The sequence below is a fragment of the Ursus americanus genome, chromosome 17 (assembly GCF_024610735.1).
Source record: "Ursus americanus isolate L20-20 chromosome 17, mUrsAme1.1.p, whole genome shotgun sequence".
NCBI lineage: Eukaryota > Metazoa > Chordata > Mammalia > Carnivora > Ursidae > Ursus > Ursus americanus.
In genome coordinates, this window is record NC_142143.1 from 19,452,055 (window position 1) to 19,468,085 (window position 16,031).

Here is a 16,031-nt window from a genome sequence, read left to right on the forward strand (position 1 = left end):
CATTTTCTAGAAATTGCCTGCCAAACAGCCAATCATTTTTTTCAAGTAAAAATAGAATTTTCTGAAAAAGGTCACTAGTTCAGCCTCTCACTCAGTTGCACAAGTGCTATTTCTAGAGACAACCATTGCACACAGTGTGCAGTGTAAGGCCTCTGTACATGCTGTGCATTTCACTGCCACAGACACATAGGAAAAATGTGTACTCAAGGACCAAGGTTTAATAACATTAATAATTTTTATGCTTCATCAAGAACATGCCGAGGTGGGACACCTGGGCGGCTCGGTCTGTTAAGTGTCTGCCTTTGGCTCAGGTCATGATTTTGGGGTCCTGGGATAGAGCCCCACCTTGGGCTCCCTGCTTAGGAGAGAGTCTGCTTCTCCCTCTTCCTCTACCCCTCCCCCCTGCTCATGCTGTCTCTCTTGCTCGCTGTCTCTCAAACAAATAAGTAAATAAATAAAATCTTTAAAAAAAAAAACGATCTGCCGAGGCAAAGCTGGCTCTTTTATTTTCGCTATGAGAGCGAGGTGGTGAGAAAGACAGAAGTAACTACAGCATCTGTGCTCTAGTTTATAGTTTGGTGGCACTGACTGGGTCTGCGCTGAGCACCTGCAGTTTTACACAAGGTCACTTTCGCACCATCAGTGCAGATGTCAAGCACTGAAAAGGGCAGGCAATTCAGGTGTCCATTTCATTATGAAGATGGTTCTGGCCTTGCAGACCCACTGGAGCCTTGTTGCTGCTGTTTGCACGGCTGTGTTCACGCTCCCTCTCTTCCATGAGAATCGGCAGCACAGCCAGAGCTGGCTCATGACACCGGGTGAGGTTAACTAACTGGTCCTCATACCGACTTGCAAACCCTGAGCTGACTTCCATGCTGGTGGAAAGGAGCTGTTTTGTTCGTTCCTAACTCCCAGGGTGCATTCACAATACATCAAAGGAGTGACAGAGAAATACGAAGCTTAAGGGGAAAGAAGGGGGTTAAAACATAAAACCAAATAATGTTGGAAATGGAGACAAAATGTTGCAAGTCTCGCCACCCACCTATGATTTCCTTCACCAGAATGGGCTGGGAGTAGTACTTGGGCTCACTGGCACCTGCGGCGTTGATAGCCTTTACACGCACGAAGATCCTGGCATCGGTTGGCAGACCTGTGATGGTGAACTTGGTCTTGTCGATCAGTTCTGTGTTTGCAACTATCCAATTGTCAGCTAAAATCCACAAAAGAAAAAGAAAAGAGAAATGGTGTTTAGTGAAAGAAATCATCCTAATTGGTACCGTTGGCTCCATACTAGTATTTGACTCATAATTAAATCAGTTGAAGGAAATAAGACTTTGGTCTGGAGTCATACTACATGGATGAGCATTTTTCGTATCTAAATGAAAAATGGTCTAGAATGGCTAATGCAAATGACAGGAAGAAGGATAATCAGATTCTGCTATTTCTGAAAAACCTCTTATTCAGGATACTATGATACTAGAGTATCTGAATTCTTGGGGACAGTTACTGTGATTCGGGAAACTACAGTGATACTGGAGTTATGCCAATTCAGGTTTATAAGGGTTGACATAACCATGACATTTAGCCATCTACATATGTTAAACTTCAGAGCAGGAAGATGCTATTCTTATGAATGAGAGACACAGACCTTTATAGTCATATAATCTCTGTTTTATCTTGGCTGGTTTTTTATTATGAGACACTAATATGGGCCCGGGGAATCCGATCATGGTCCCATTTGTGAAGACAAGAAGCTAGTGTCCATGGCAAAAAGGAAACACAGCTCGGGAGCCAAGACCTCATAAGGAACTAGCATAATTATTTTGCCTTGTTCAGAAATGTTAATATTTTTAAAAGATTTTGGTAGCTTTGTCTATAACATCAAGAGAGGGGCTTGCAACTATTTCAACTTCTAAAAGTTTGTATGCATTATGCCCTCAGGAAGAAGAAAAAGAAGGCTTGTATTCCACATTATTAGCTCACTGCCCACCCACCCCCTTGATCTCTAAGGGCTTTTTTGTGTGTGGGTGGTAAGTGTACTTCATGCTTGGTCATGGAACATTCCCAGAAACGTTTATCATATAGTAAGAAAGTTTGAAAGCTTTCATAGAATACTTTACCTGGAAGATCATATGCAGCCTCCCCATTTTCATCAGATTGTTTTGCTGATGTACCTTTGAGAATCCGTCATTAAAATTAATTAAAGACACCCACTTTCACACCAGAAGAATATCGTATCAGTAGTCAGCATTCTCTGTTAGTAAAGTATGCAAAGTATGCAAAGATATTTGTCTTCAGAGCAGTGACGGAAGAGACCAAACACATTAGGGAGGGGGGCAGTTCCTCAGGAGAGCCACAGCCTACTCTGTTCAGACTATGGTTTTCGTCCCGAGGCATCTGCCACAGAGAAGAGGAGGAGAAAAGAGGCTGGGCATTTCCAGCTGTGGAAACAAGAGGTAGAGAGAAACAAAGCAAGACCCTGAAGAGAAAGGAGGAGCAGGTCCTGGACTCCACAGAGAAGCAGCACACAGTGGAACAGTCTATCCTTTGACCTGTCCCTGCCCCCTCAGCCTGGGAGGATCCTCCCAGGTACTCCGGGAACACAGTGTTCGCGCTACAGGGGTTCAATCCTCACAGGCTGGGAGTGAGGGCACTCATAATAAAGCCAGCCCTGTCTTCCCAGCAGCTCTGGAGGCAGCCCTCCGTTGCCACGGCAACCAGCTCTGCGGTCAAGAAAACAAATTGAGCCTGCCTGGGTCCCTGCCTTCCACATGCGGTGGAGGGAATGTTGCTGGCTCTTGGGCTGGTCGTGGGTATACCCCATTGATTTGGGATGATGCCTTTCGAGGTTATCAGGAGCGGAACAGGGGAGTGGAAACCCCTGGAACCTTCTCCTCTCTCTCATTCCATCCCTTCTAGGAGTAGCAGGAAGAAGGAACGGGGAGGCAGAATATTCTGGTGGCTGCCAGGGCATTGATTGATGGATTGATAACAATTGAAAAATTTCAATAGAACATCAGAAAAGAGATATGTCTTTAAGCCAATGGTCACACTGGGAGCTACCGTGTTGATATTTTCATAGTGAAGAGACAGTTGATGAGAAAGTGAAAATAGACAGAAAACATGCTTGAAAGAGTGAAGAACCAGTAAAGGAGAAATTTCAAGAAAAACAAGACGAAACAAGATCAGAGGGGAACAAATAGCCCATCCCTTCACATCTGAACCATTTTAACTGAGGAAAATGAGAGTAAGAAAATGGGGTCTGAGGGATGGGGAAGGAATACGAAAGTTATTTGATACACGAGGAGAATTTTTAAGAAAGAAAAGAAACAGCTAGAGCGAAGGAAGACAACAAAGAAGAGTAATGTGCTGCAGGCATTAAAAAAAAAAAAAAACCAAAAAAACCAAAACAAGAGAAAGGCAGAGTCAAAACCAACACACGATCTTATAAAAGAAAGAATTTTTCTTACAGAATAAAACCTGACATGTCTAAAAAGCATTAAACACTACAGAAAATTAGTCTGGAGGACAACAGCCATTAAAAAGAATGAAGAATAGGGCAGCCACATAAAGAAAGAAAAGACTGCAAGAAGAAAGATATATACGTTACGAAAGAAGTTCCATAGAAAGCTAATTCCAAAACGTTATGTGGCAAAATATATACATAATACTGACTGTGTACATATATATATGTATATCCGTATATACATATATATCTACACAGACCACACACAAAATTATGTAAAATACACTTCGTTGTATTTTATCTAAGGTGGGTAACATCAAAATGACAGCCATCTATCATTTTGCTGTATCTTCTTACTTTTTAAACCTATCAGAAAGAAAAGAGTAAAGAATTTGCTCTGTTTCATACATACACAAATGTTCGTGATCCGCAGCCACATCACATGTGAGATTGGGAGATCTGGCTGGTGGGGTGATATAAATAACAGAGTGAAATACTCAGGATTTTTTGAAATGGGGGGAGGAGGAATGGAATGGGAATAAACCATATTTCGAAGCACTCAAGAATTTACCTGCTCCATTAGTGACACGACCCCCCTCCCATGAGGGGATACCTGGGGACTTTCTCATGATTTAGTTAGTGGCTTTCTAAGCCCTGGAGAAACAGTTGTGGTTAGTGGCTTTCTAAGCCCTGGAGAAATCAAGCAGAGTGTTCTGTGAGCGAGCACATGAAAGTGGAACCGTTACCAGGATGCCCTGCCCCCGCCTTGTTCCCTCGCAACCACAACCGACACCAATGGTGGTCATTTCCAGGGATGCCCCAATCCAGCGGCCGGGGATTTCCTTTTCAGCAGTTTTTTCTTCATGCGAAGTTTCTTTTCCATAGAGATTTTCCTCCTGGAAAGGTGCCTTTGTGTCCACATTTCTGATTTCTCTAATGTGCTCTGTAGTCTCTCTTTCATTCATGTAAGATCCATGTTAAAGTTTGGGGTCCAAAGAGTTTTCTCAGAGGTTAAGTGTTGGCCTATCATTTGTGGAGGCAGGAACAAGCTTCCCTGGTGGACTGTATACCTACCGTCATCTACAGTGGAGCCTGAGTTCAAACTGGGGCCATTTTATTCGCGGATTTTCAAATCATGTCGAGCAGGAAATCAAAACACACAAGAAGCTTTCAGTGAACTTCACATCGGTTTTGGTTTTAGGTACACTCTGGCCCATATTTTCTTGTGTCGTTTCTCTTTTTCTAACAACAATTTTTTTTTAAACCTGTTTCTCTTCGCCTCCTAAATTTAAGTGATTAAATTGTTCTATACTGAGACAAGTTCTGTCACATGTCAAATCTATTGCATACCCCCTCTGGGATTTAATGCTGCTTCCTCTAAGCAGTGAAAGTTGTCCTTAATTATTCTTCTTGTTCTTTTTTTCCTTCAGGAAGGCAGGGGATGATCACCAGCTTGCCAAATATATAGTCTCTCTTTATGACCCAGAAATAGGCATCACTTTTGATAGCTGACCTTTGCTCAGTATAGGGTTTAGCATTTCCAACTTTCTTCATCCTAACTAGACTTTTATTTTGCTTGGTACAGTTCTATTCCACCATTTCGAGAAGTGGAAATTCCTAAAATCTTGTCAGACTCCCTTCCTCCTGTGTCTTAGGCCTATCATGTTGTCTGATCTGGCAGATTAACTAGGATATTTTTCAGATCTCCATTTTGTTAGCATCAAGTACCAAAGAAGGGCTTAGTTTTTATCCACTTTAGAAGGATGACCTTTGCTTGTTGTTATTTTCAGTAGGAAGGAGATTTCCCAAGAATGAGCAACAAAAGAAAAGGGGGGGGGGGCGCGCGTATCTCACCTATTGATGATGGAATTCAGTTTAACTACCAGTTGTACTTACTTCCTTCAAAGCAATACTCTAGCACATAGCCGTCTAAACCTGCTGCACCAATCTGGTCTGGGGGCCGCCACCTCATCGTGACAGTGGTGTCAGTCACAGAGTCCACGGTCAGAAGGGTAGGAGGGCTGGTTACAGCTTCAAACATTAAAAAAAAAAAAAAAAAAGACGGAAACAGAAGACATCATTCACTATGGTGGTACAGCACAAACTATGATAAAATGAACTAGGATACAAATAACATTGTACATAGAAGGCCCATGTCTTAATAAAATTCAGTGAAGACTCCTCAAGCGTGTGCTGCGTGGAAGGCAAGGATCTGCTAGGCGTAGAAAATTTTAGAAATGCTTCCACACTTTCCCTCCGGTTTGAGAGGTTTGCGTCGGAGGCTGGGAGGCCCAAGGAAGTTGAAAAAAGTCAAAGTTTTAAGATTTAATGATCCAGAGTAAATTTCCCATTACCTTCTAACTTTAAACTTATACTAAATCTTCTTTCTATTGAAAAAGTACTTCACTACCATAAAGGAGTGAGACATCTTATCTTGGTTTCTTTGTCTTTATCAAACTGACCTTGTTGGCTCAATAGATAACATTTAAGGTCTGATTGTAAAGCAAAGAGACCAGTTTTCGAGTGTGCTTTGTTGAAGTGGTCCCTGTTTTAGTTACAATGATGACACCTAGGTGCTGGGTTATACCTTCAGAAAGACAAGTGGGGAGTGGTCACGTGTCGGTGAGCTCAGCTAAGTGCTTTAAGCTGGAAGTAGCAACCAGAGCCACCTACGGCTCTCATTGGAATTCTGGTAATAAATTCCAGGGTCTACGTTATGAAGACATTCAACTCTACCAAAGTTGTTTTTCAATTTCTTAGAAAATTACCCCTAACTGCCTCCAACCTTCTGCTCACCCACCACTCTAAGAAGCCTCTAGGTCTGCTCCAGTTAGAGGTTGGAAGGGAGCAGTCACAAGCCAGGGCAATGCTTCACATGACAGAAGCACATCTCTCTTGACTCACCCAAAGGAACAAAAGGCTTGGAGGGCATACTGGGCTTGGAGATGCCAACAGCATTCACTGCAAAGATGCGGACCTCATAGGCCACACCTTCAATCATCTTCTTGGGCTCAAAAGTTGTTTCTTTGCAGAGATCAAAATTTAGCCTCATCCATCTGGAGCTTTGTTTCTTCTTCCTCTCAATAAAGTATCCTGCAAGTGACACAAAATGGAAACTGAGGTTTTGCCATGGTCTCCAAAACTAAATTTTAAGTATTAGAATTCGTAAAATTTCCCATATTCTTAGCACTCTAAGTGAAATAGTCAGGTATGCTTGTATTTTTAAGCCACCTTCTTCCATCAGTTGTTTGAGAGAGATTATAGGGAATACAAACATTAATGTCATAGGAGATAGATAAAAAGAATATAATATTAAAATATTAAAAATAATACAATAAAATTGCACAGGAAGAGAAGAGAGAAAAATAAATCACAGATATGTAGACTGTAGAAACTTACACCATTTCTATAGTTTAGTAATAGATTTGGCTCCGAGTCCCAACAATGTCGGTAAGAAAAAGGAAATGACCAGTTTTATGAGTTCCAAGTAGAAAAAAAAAAATCTTGTTCCATAGGGGAAGCAAATTCTTCTAAGTACTTATCTCTAAAAGAAATTTCTTCATAGACATAATTCTATGGAACTAGACATTTACTGACCAGGACAATTTAAAGTTAAACTCATAGATGTTGCAAAATTAGGTATTAAATGTAAATGTCAAACAAAAAAAGAGAACAGGCAGTCAGATGATATTCATCAGAGTTATTTAAATCTCAAGTACTTACAGAGAATTTCAAAATATATTTCAATTTGAATGGATACTTAAAGTTGTGGTATGATAGGTTTTCTTCTAAATGCAATATTTTAAAATGCACTCTATACTAATGAGCATAAAGAAGATTCCAACTCCACTGGCAGTTCCACAGGCAGAATAACTACAGTTACCTAAGATTGGGGTCCCTCCATCATAGGCAGGAGGCTCCCATTTCATGATACACCAATCATCTCCCACATCTGTCACACTTGGTGCCACTGGAGGATCAGGGATGTCTGTAGCAAGCAAACAAACAAAAAAATGGAATAGAATAGAATAAAAAAATAAAATAAAAAAAGAGTATATGAGAGCACAAAGAAAAATGTTAATTGGAAAATAGATTTTTGGTGATAATCGTTGAAGCCTTTTTTTTCTGAATACTTTTCCATTCTTATTGAAATGCACATAGTAACTAATTTAGGCAAAAAGTCATGTTCCATATGGGATAAGGGAAGGTGAGTCCAATAAAGATAAAAATAATGATGTATTCAAGTGCTTTGAACTAGTGTCACAACATTAGAGAACAAGCCCCACATGGAACTCAAGACACTTTTCCTTTACCTTAAAAATGGAACTAAGAAATTATTGCCTAATATCAGATGTGATTTTGTTTTGTGTTTTGTTTTTTTTAACTACAGAGTGAACTTTCAGTGGAACTGAGTCAAGGACTAATTGTTGTAAATCAGTTGGAAGAATCAAGATGTTGACTGGTAGAGGGGCACCTGGGTGGCTCAGATGGTTAAGCTTCTGCCTTAGGCTCTGGTCGTGATCTCCAGGTCCCGGATTGAGCCCCATGTAAGACTCCCAGCTCAGCGGGGAGTCTGCTTCTCCCTTTCCCTCTGCCTCTCCCTGGGCTTGTGCTCTCTCTGTCTCTCTCTCTCAAATAAATAAATAAATCTTAAAAAAAAAAAAAAAAAGATGTCCACTGGTAGAAATCTAAGTCAAAAATGGCAAGTTACCATGTTTTGTTAACATAGTTCAGTGCCTGATAAAGTGACACTAGTTTCTGATCCATTTGAAATACATTTCTTAAGGGAAAAATAAAGTGACTTGAAGAGGCCATGAGAGCTTGGGCCATCAATAATCTGCTGGACTCATTTCACTTGGTTTCAGGCTTAGGAAAAATGTATTTAGGAGGTTATCTAAGGACTGATATAGATCTTACCCTTCTAGATGATTGTGATGTTGGAAATTGTTTAGCAATTGTGTTTCAGTAGGTTTAAAGGGCACCGAAAGGGAATATGACTGTGGAGAGCTAATGACCAACAGCCCCAAATGGCTAAACTTAGTTATGCATTCCTGAAACTGGACCTCTAGGCAAGAAAAAAGAAGAGAAAGAGAAAGGAAGCGAAGAGTGGGAAGGGAAGGAAATTTTAAAGATTTTTATTTATTCCTTTGAGAGAGAGAGAGACAGAGAGTACACAAGCAGGGGCAGAGACAGAGAGAGAGGGAGAAGCAAACTCCCCACTGAGCTGGGGGCCCGAGGCAGGGGTCGATCCCACAACCCTGGATCATGACCTGAAGGCAGATGCTTAACCATCTGAGCCACCCAGGCACCCCGGGAAGGAAATTAAAAAAGAAAGAAAGAAAGAAAGAAAGAAAGAAAGAAAGAAAGAAAGAAAGAAAGAAAGAAAGAAAGAAAGAAAGAAAGAAAGAAAGAAAGAAAGAAAGAAAGAAAGAAAGAAAGAAAGAAAGAAAGAAAAGAAAGAAAGAAAAGAAAGAAAAAAAAGAAAAGGAAAGGAAAGGAAAGGAAAGAAAAGAAAAGAAAAGAAAAGAAAAGAAAAGAAAAGAAAAGAAAAGAAAAGAAGTGGCAAAGGTAGAAAGATGGTGATTGATAAAATATAGCTATACTGTGTTTTTCTTTGTTGGCTACCCAGAAGAGCCAAAAGAGCCAAGAGCTGCCAAAGTCTTCTCTGGATATGGACATGTCACCTTGATTCTAGAAGTTTGTTGACCCAGAGGACTTACCCACAACTTTAATCTTGATGCTTGCATGTGCTTCCCCAGCTTCATTTTTCAGATTTATGTGGTAAACACCAGAGTCATCTCTTTCAGCGACATCAATGACCAGAGTGCTGCTGTCAGGGTAAGATTCTGCTCTTATCCGGCCACTGCCCTCCATAATAGCCTAAGAAGGAGAGAAACAAAATATGGCACGACCTATATAACAAGGACTACTCCAGAGTGCCTTATAACTTAGGCTGGATGTGGTGCTAATGCCTAAAAGGCATGTTCTTAGTGTGATCCTCCACCAGCCCTAAGGACAAAGGTATTAACATTCCGTATTACACAGCAGAGAGCTGTGGGATTTGTCTCCAAAGCCCACTAACCATGAACTCACCGAAGAAAAAGTTGGAGGACAAAAATATGACTGCAGAAGTGTTATTTTAGGAGAGGAGTCTCTTTGGATGTGAAATTAGAACACTTAAATTCATATCAGGAACTAATCATGATTTGCTTATTTCCTTATATGTCTTGAAAATGTAGAAATACTGAAAAGGGTTGAAGAAGACCACACGCCAATTTTCCATACAAATTGTTGAGTATTGATTTTTCCCTTCTAATAGGACATGAAAGAATGAACATCTAATCCCCAAAGTAAAGACAGGGTAGGTTGGGCCTTCCATTATATTTTCTTTCTTTTTTTTTCTCCTCCTCCTCCACCTTCTCCCCCCTTTTCTCTCCCTCGCTTCTTTTTTTTTTTTTTTTAAAGATTTTATTTATTTATTCGACAGAGATAGAGACAGCCAGCGAGAGAGGGAACACAAGCAGGGGGAGTGGGAGAGGAAGAAGCAGGCTCCTAGCAGAGGAGCCTGATGTGGGGCTTGATCCCACAACGCCGGGATCACGCCCTGAGCCGAAGGCAGACGCTTAACCGCTGTGCCACCCAGGCGCCCCCTCTCCCCCACTTCTTTCCTTCTCTCTTTCTTAGGCCAGAAATTTAAAACAGCATTCCAATTTTCTGATTCCTAGGTCATATCTCCTACATGACAATGAACAGCCAGTAGACAAAGAGAAAAAACAGAGGAGGTCAAGGTAATTTAGAAACTGGTAATTTTCTAATAACTATTAAATTAACTCTTTGCTCTTTTGGGTCTGGATTAGGACTCCTACGTCTTCAATAACAAAAGATTGTGACAACAATAAGAATAACTGCGACAGTCTATAGTTTTCATAATTTTGCTATAATTGAACAAAATTTCCTCATATTAGCTAAATTCTAATCTTAAGATTATAAAAGGTGTTCTGCTTTCTTTTTAATGTGAAAAGAGAAATACTTAGGGTGGTTTTTTATTATCTTCTTTAGTTTTCTATATTTTGTTTGCTTGTCTATTGTGCTATCATTTACATAGAGTAAAAGTCACACTTTTTAGACATAGAGTTCTGTGAATTTTGATAAATTTGTGTGATTGTGTAACCACCACCACAATCAAGATACAGACCGTTTCTGTGACCCCCCAACAGTATCCCCATGTTCCTTCACAGTCAGCTCACTCACTGCACACTCTGGTCCCTGGCAACCACCAATCTGTTATTTGTCTCTCTAATTTTCCTTGTTCTAGAATATCATATAAAGGACTCAAACTGTATGTAGCCTTTTGGATCTGTCCTCTTTCACTTAGTGTGACGCTCTTTAGATTCATCCAGGTTACTGCATGTGTTACTAGTATCTTCCTTTTCACTGTTGAGTAGCAGCCTATTGTATATTCCATGTACAGCTGGTTTATGCATGTACTAACTATATGTTTGCACAGTGGGACTTTTGAGTTGTTTCCAAGCTTTGACAATTATAAATAAAGCTGTTATAAACATTCAGGTACAAGTTTTTGTGCAGACATATATCTTCATTTTTCTAGGGTAAATACCTAGGAATTTTATTATAGAGTTGTATGGCAAGAGCGTGTTTACCTTTGTAAAAAACTACCAAACTGTTTTCCAAAGTGGGTGTACTATTTTGCATTTCCACCAGTGATGTATGAGTCTTTAGTTGTTCCATATCCTTATAAGCATTTGGTGTCGTCAGTTTTTAGAAATATTTTTTGTTGTCGCTGTACAGCTTCTTTCATTCAGCATAATGATTCATCTAAGTTGTTGCATACATCAATAATTCATTCCTCTTTATTGCTAGTAGTATTCCATTGTGTGAATATCCTATAATTTGTTTATCCAGTCACCTGTTGACGGACATTTGTGTTGTCTGCGTTTCTGGATACTGTAAATAAGGCTCCTGGGGCTCCTGGGTGGCTCAGTCGGTTAAGCACCTGCCTTCGGCTCAGGTCATGATCCTGGGGTCCTGGGATCAAGCCCTGTGTTGGGCTCCCTGCTCAGTGGGGAGCCTTCTTCTTCCTTCTCCCTCTCCCTCTGCTGCTCCCCCTACTTGTGCTCACTTGCTCTCTCTCTCACACTGTCAAATAAATAAAATCTTTTAAAAAAATAAATAAATTATAAATAAGGCTACTATGACCATTTGTGACTGTAGATTTTTTTGTAGGTTACATTGAATTTTCTACATCTATGATTATGTCATCTATAATAACAATAAGAACAGTTTTATTTTTTCCTTTCCAATATGGATATCCATTATTTCTTTTTCTTGCCTGATTGTCCTGGCTAGAACCTCCAGTACAAACTTGAATAGAAGTGGTGAAGATAGGGGGCACCTGGGTGGCTCAGTCCGTTAAGTGGCTGCCTTCAGCTTGGGTCATGTTACCAGGGTCCTGGGATTGAGGGCCCTCCCCCTCGTGTTGGGCTCCCTGCTTGGAAGGGAGCCTACTTCTCCCTCTCCCTTGCTTGTGTTCTCTTGCACATGCTCTCTTTCTCAAATAAATACAATCTTAAAAAAAAAAAAAGTTGTGAGGATGGACATCTCTCTCTTTTGTTCCTGATCTGAGAGGGGAAAGCATTCAATCTTTCACCTTAAGTAGAATGATCATTGTAGGATTTTCACAGATTTTTTTTTTTTACCATATTGAGGAAGTTCCTTTTACTTCCTAGTTTGCTGAGAGATATTTATTAGGAATGGATGTTGGGTTTTGTCAAATGTTCTTCTGTGTCTATTGAGATGATCATGCTTATTTTTTCCTGGTTTGTTAATATGTTGAATTATATTAATTGATTTTCTTTCTTTTTTTTTTTTAAGATTTTAAACATTTATTTGTCAGAGAGAGAGCGAGAGAGCAGGAGCACAAGCAGGGGGAGTGGCAGGCAGAGGGAGAAGCAGGCTCCCCACTGAACAAGGAGTCCAAAGCAGGACTTGATCCAGGGACCCTGGATCATGACCTGAGCTGAAGGCAGATGCTTAACCGACTGAGCCACCCAGGCATCCCTATATTAATTGATTTTCAAATGTGAAACCAATCTTTGCATTCCTGGGATAAAACCCAGTTGGTCATAATGTATTCCTTTTATATATTGTTGGATTTGATTTGCTGAATTCTGTTTAGAATTTTTCATCTATGTTCATGAGTGATATTGGTTTATGGTCTCTTCTAATATCTTTTCCCGGTTTTGTTATAAGGGAATAACTGGGTTTCAAAAATGAGTTGGGAAATACTCCTATTCTCTTTTCAATTTTCTGGAAGAGTTTGTGTAGAATTGGTATTATTTTCTTCTTAAATCTTTGATAGAATTCTCCAATAAAGCCATCTAGGCCTGGAATTTTCTTTCTGAAACTTTTTAACTACAAATTTCATTTCTTTAATTGATATGGGGCTATTTAGTACTGATTTAGTAGCATTCTGCAAATTCTGATATGTGGTGTGCTCATAAATATTTTCTAATTTCCTTTGTGGTTTCCTTTTTTTGATTCATGATTTATTCCAAAAAATGTTAGTTTCTAAATATTTGAACGTTTTCCAGATATCTTTGCTATTGATTTCTAATTAATTCCATTGTGATCAGAGAACATACTTTTCATGACTTAAGTCCTTTTACAGTTGTTGAGACTTACTTACGGCCTATCTTGGAAATCTTCCATATGTAATTTTAAAATAATGCCCAATCCGCATGTGTCAGTGGAGTGTTCTATAAATGCTAATTAGACCAAGATGGTTGCCAGTATTGCTCAAACCTGGAATATCCTTACTAATGGTCTGTCTTCTATCAACCACTGAGAAAGGAGTATTGAAATCTCTAATTCATGTATTTTTCTTTGCAATTCTATTATCTTGCTATTTGTTTTCTACTTGTTTCATCTGTTCTTTATGCCTCTTTTTCTGCCTTTTTTTAGGTTAATTAAATTTTTTTTGTGATTTCATATTATGTCCTTTGTTGGCTTATGAGCTATAACTTTTTGTTTATTATTTCAGTGGTTCCTTTAGGGCTTATAGTATACATCTTTAACTTTTCAGCCTACCTTCCTGTGATATTACAATAGCATACCTCCCTTCCGACCCTCCTAATTCTTGCCTTCCATTTCTCCCCTCTTGACCTTATGTTTCTATTGTCATAAATTTTACTTACATTTATGTTACAAACACCACAGTGCATGGTTATTATTTTTGCTTAAACAGTCAATAATCTTTTTAAGAGACTTAAATAATAAGAAAAAAACTCTTATGTTTATCTATGTAGTTGTCATTTCTGATGCTCTTTGTTCCTCTGTGAAAATGTTTCCATCTGGCATCATTTTCCTTCAGATTTAAGGACTTCTTTTAGCATTCCTTATAGTGCAGGTCTACCAGCGATGATTTCTTTCGGTTTTTATATATATGAAAATAATTTTGTTTTGCCTTCATTTCTGAAAATTCTTTACTCAGTATAGAATTGTAGGTTGAAGGTTTTTGTAGAATTTGTAGAATTTTTTAGAATTCATAGATATCTAGGTTGACAGTTTTTTCCTTGATGTTGCTCCACTGTTTTCTCACTTGCTTTGCTTCTAGAAAGAACTGCTGTCACTCTTGTCTTTGTTTCTGTATATTTAATGTGATTTTTTTCACTGTCTACTTAAAAGTCTTTTTTTCTTAATCACAGGTTTTGAGCAATTTGATTATAATGGGTCTAGGTGTGGTTTTATTAATGTTTCTTGTGCTTAGGTTTTATAGAGCTTCTTGTATCTGAAATTTTAGTTTTTATCAAATTTGGAAAAATTTTGACCCTTATTTCTTTACATATTCTTCTGTCCTCTTTGGGGACTCCAAATACACAAATATTTCCCTGCTTGAAGTTGTTCCAAAGCTCAATGATGTTGGTTTTTTTTCTCTAGAAAACACTCATTTTTTGATTAATAAATTATTCCTTTTAAACTTTTTTTAATCTTTATTTTTTAAAAAGACGTTATTTATTTATTAGAGAGAGAGAGACAGAGAGCATGAGAGAGAGAGAGAGCACAATCAGGGTGGAGGGGCAGAGAGAGAGGGAGAAGTAGGCTCCCCATTGAGCAGAGAGCCCCACATGGGGCTTGATCCCAGGACCCTGGAATCGTGACTTGAGCCAAAGGTAGACGCCGAACTGACTGAGCCACCCAGGCACCCTTTCTTCTTCTTTTTTCTTGTTTTAAAGAGAGAGAGAGAGAGTAGAGAGTAGGGTTGAGGGGCAGAGGGACAGAGAGAATCTTAAGTAGGCTCCACATCCAGAGTGGAGCCTAACCCGGGGCTCAATCTCATGACCCTGAGATCATGATCTGAGCTGAAATCAAGAGTTGGATGCTTACCTGACTGAGCCACCCAGGTGCCCCAATATATTATTTTTTAAAGCAGATTTAGACTCACTGCAAAACTGAATGGAAAGTTCACAGCGTTCTCATATATACTGTTCCCTACACATGCACGATCTCCTCCTCAACTGACATCCCACATCCCATATTTGTTACAGCTGATGAACCTACATTGACACATCATTATCATTCAAAGTCTATATTTACATTAGGGTTCACTCTTGTGTTATACATTCTGTGGATTTTGCAAAATCTTTAATGGCAGGTGTCTATAATTATAATATCACATGGAATAGTTTAACTGCCCATAATACACTTTATATAGGGAGCCACAGAGTGACACTCGAGCTTGTACTACTCTACCACGCCAACCTTATTTAGTATTCTCCTCATTCACTCTGACCCAGCCATACTGGCTTTTTTTTTTCAACTCTTTCAATACATCAAGCTCATTTTCTCCTCTCCTCTTGTCCTTTGCACATGCATTGACTTTACCTGGAAATCTTTTTCCTTTGATCTTCACATAATGGTTTCCTTGTTCTTCATAGAGACTATTGTCATTTACCTCACAATCACTTGCTAAGCATATTACCCTGTTTTTTAAAAATCTTCATAGCACATATTACTATCCAAAGTGATTTTGCTCATTTATTTATTTAATAATTTATTGTCTATTTCTCGTCTACCCCATTCTCTGACACCCATTAGAATGAAAAATGGGCCACATACAGAAGAATAAAACTGGACCATTTCCTTACACCATACACAAAAATAGGCTCAAAATGGATGAAAAACCTAAATGTGAGACAGGAATCCATCAAAATCCCAGAGAAGAACACAGGCAGCAACCTCTGTGACTAGGGAATGGGGGGATGGGGTAACCGGGTGATCGACATTAGGGGGAGCACATGATGTAACGAGCACTGGGTATTATATAAGACTGATGAATCACTGAACTCTACCTCTGAAACTAATAATACATTATGTTAATTGAATTTAAATTAAAAAAAGAATGAAAAATGGGATCTTGTTCACTGTACATAAAAACTTGCCCAGTGAAAAAACAAACAGCAACACACACACACACACAAACTTGCCTGGTCACATGGCAGGTACTTAGAAATATGAAAAGTAAATGAATGATGATTATATTTACATG

General features: G+C 39.2%; 1 protein-coding gene across 14 annotated transcripts in view; it reads right to left on the reverse strand.

Annotated features, from left to right (window-relative positions):
* The window catches only part of MYBPC1 (myosin binding protein C1), an 83,376-nt gene that overhangs the window by 17,462 nt on the left and 49,883 nt on the right, over positions 1-16,031 (reverse strand). For 5 of the 14 annotated variants that reach the window (XM_045779657.2, XM_087868815.1, XM_087868821.1 and 2 more), the window contains 7 exons: positions 9,187-9,346; positions 7,350-7,454; positions 6,371-6,559; positions 5,363-5,497; positions 3,879-3,929; positions 2,121-2,174; positions 1,043-1,210 (listed from right to left, as the gene is read on the reverse strand). In XM_045779657.2, the coding sequence (XP_045635613.1) occupies positions 1,043-1,210; positions 2,121-2,174; positions 3,879-3,929; positions 5,363-5,497; positions 6,371-6,559; positions 7,350-7,454; positions 9,187-9,346 (862 nt within the window). The remainder of the gene's footprint in view (positions 1-1,042; positions 1,211-2,120; positions 2,175-3,878; positions 3,930-5,362; positions 5,498-6,370; positions 6,560-7,349; positions 7,455-9,186; positions 9,347-16,031) is intronic. The other 9 variants (XM_045779660.2, XM_087868819.1, XM_045779661.2 and 6 more) reach the window with 3 other exon arrangements.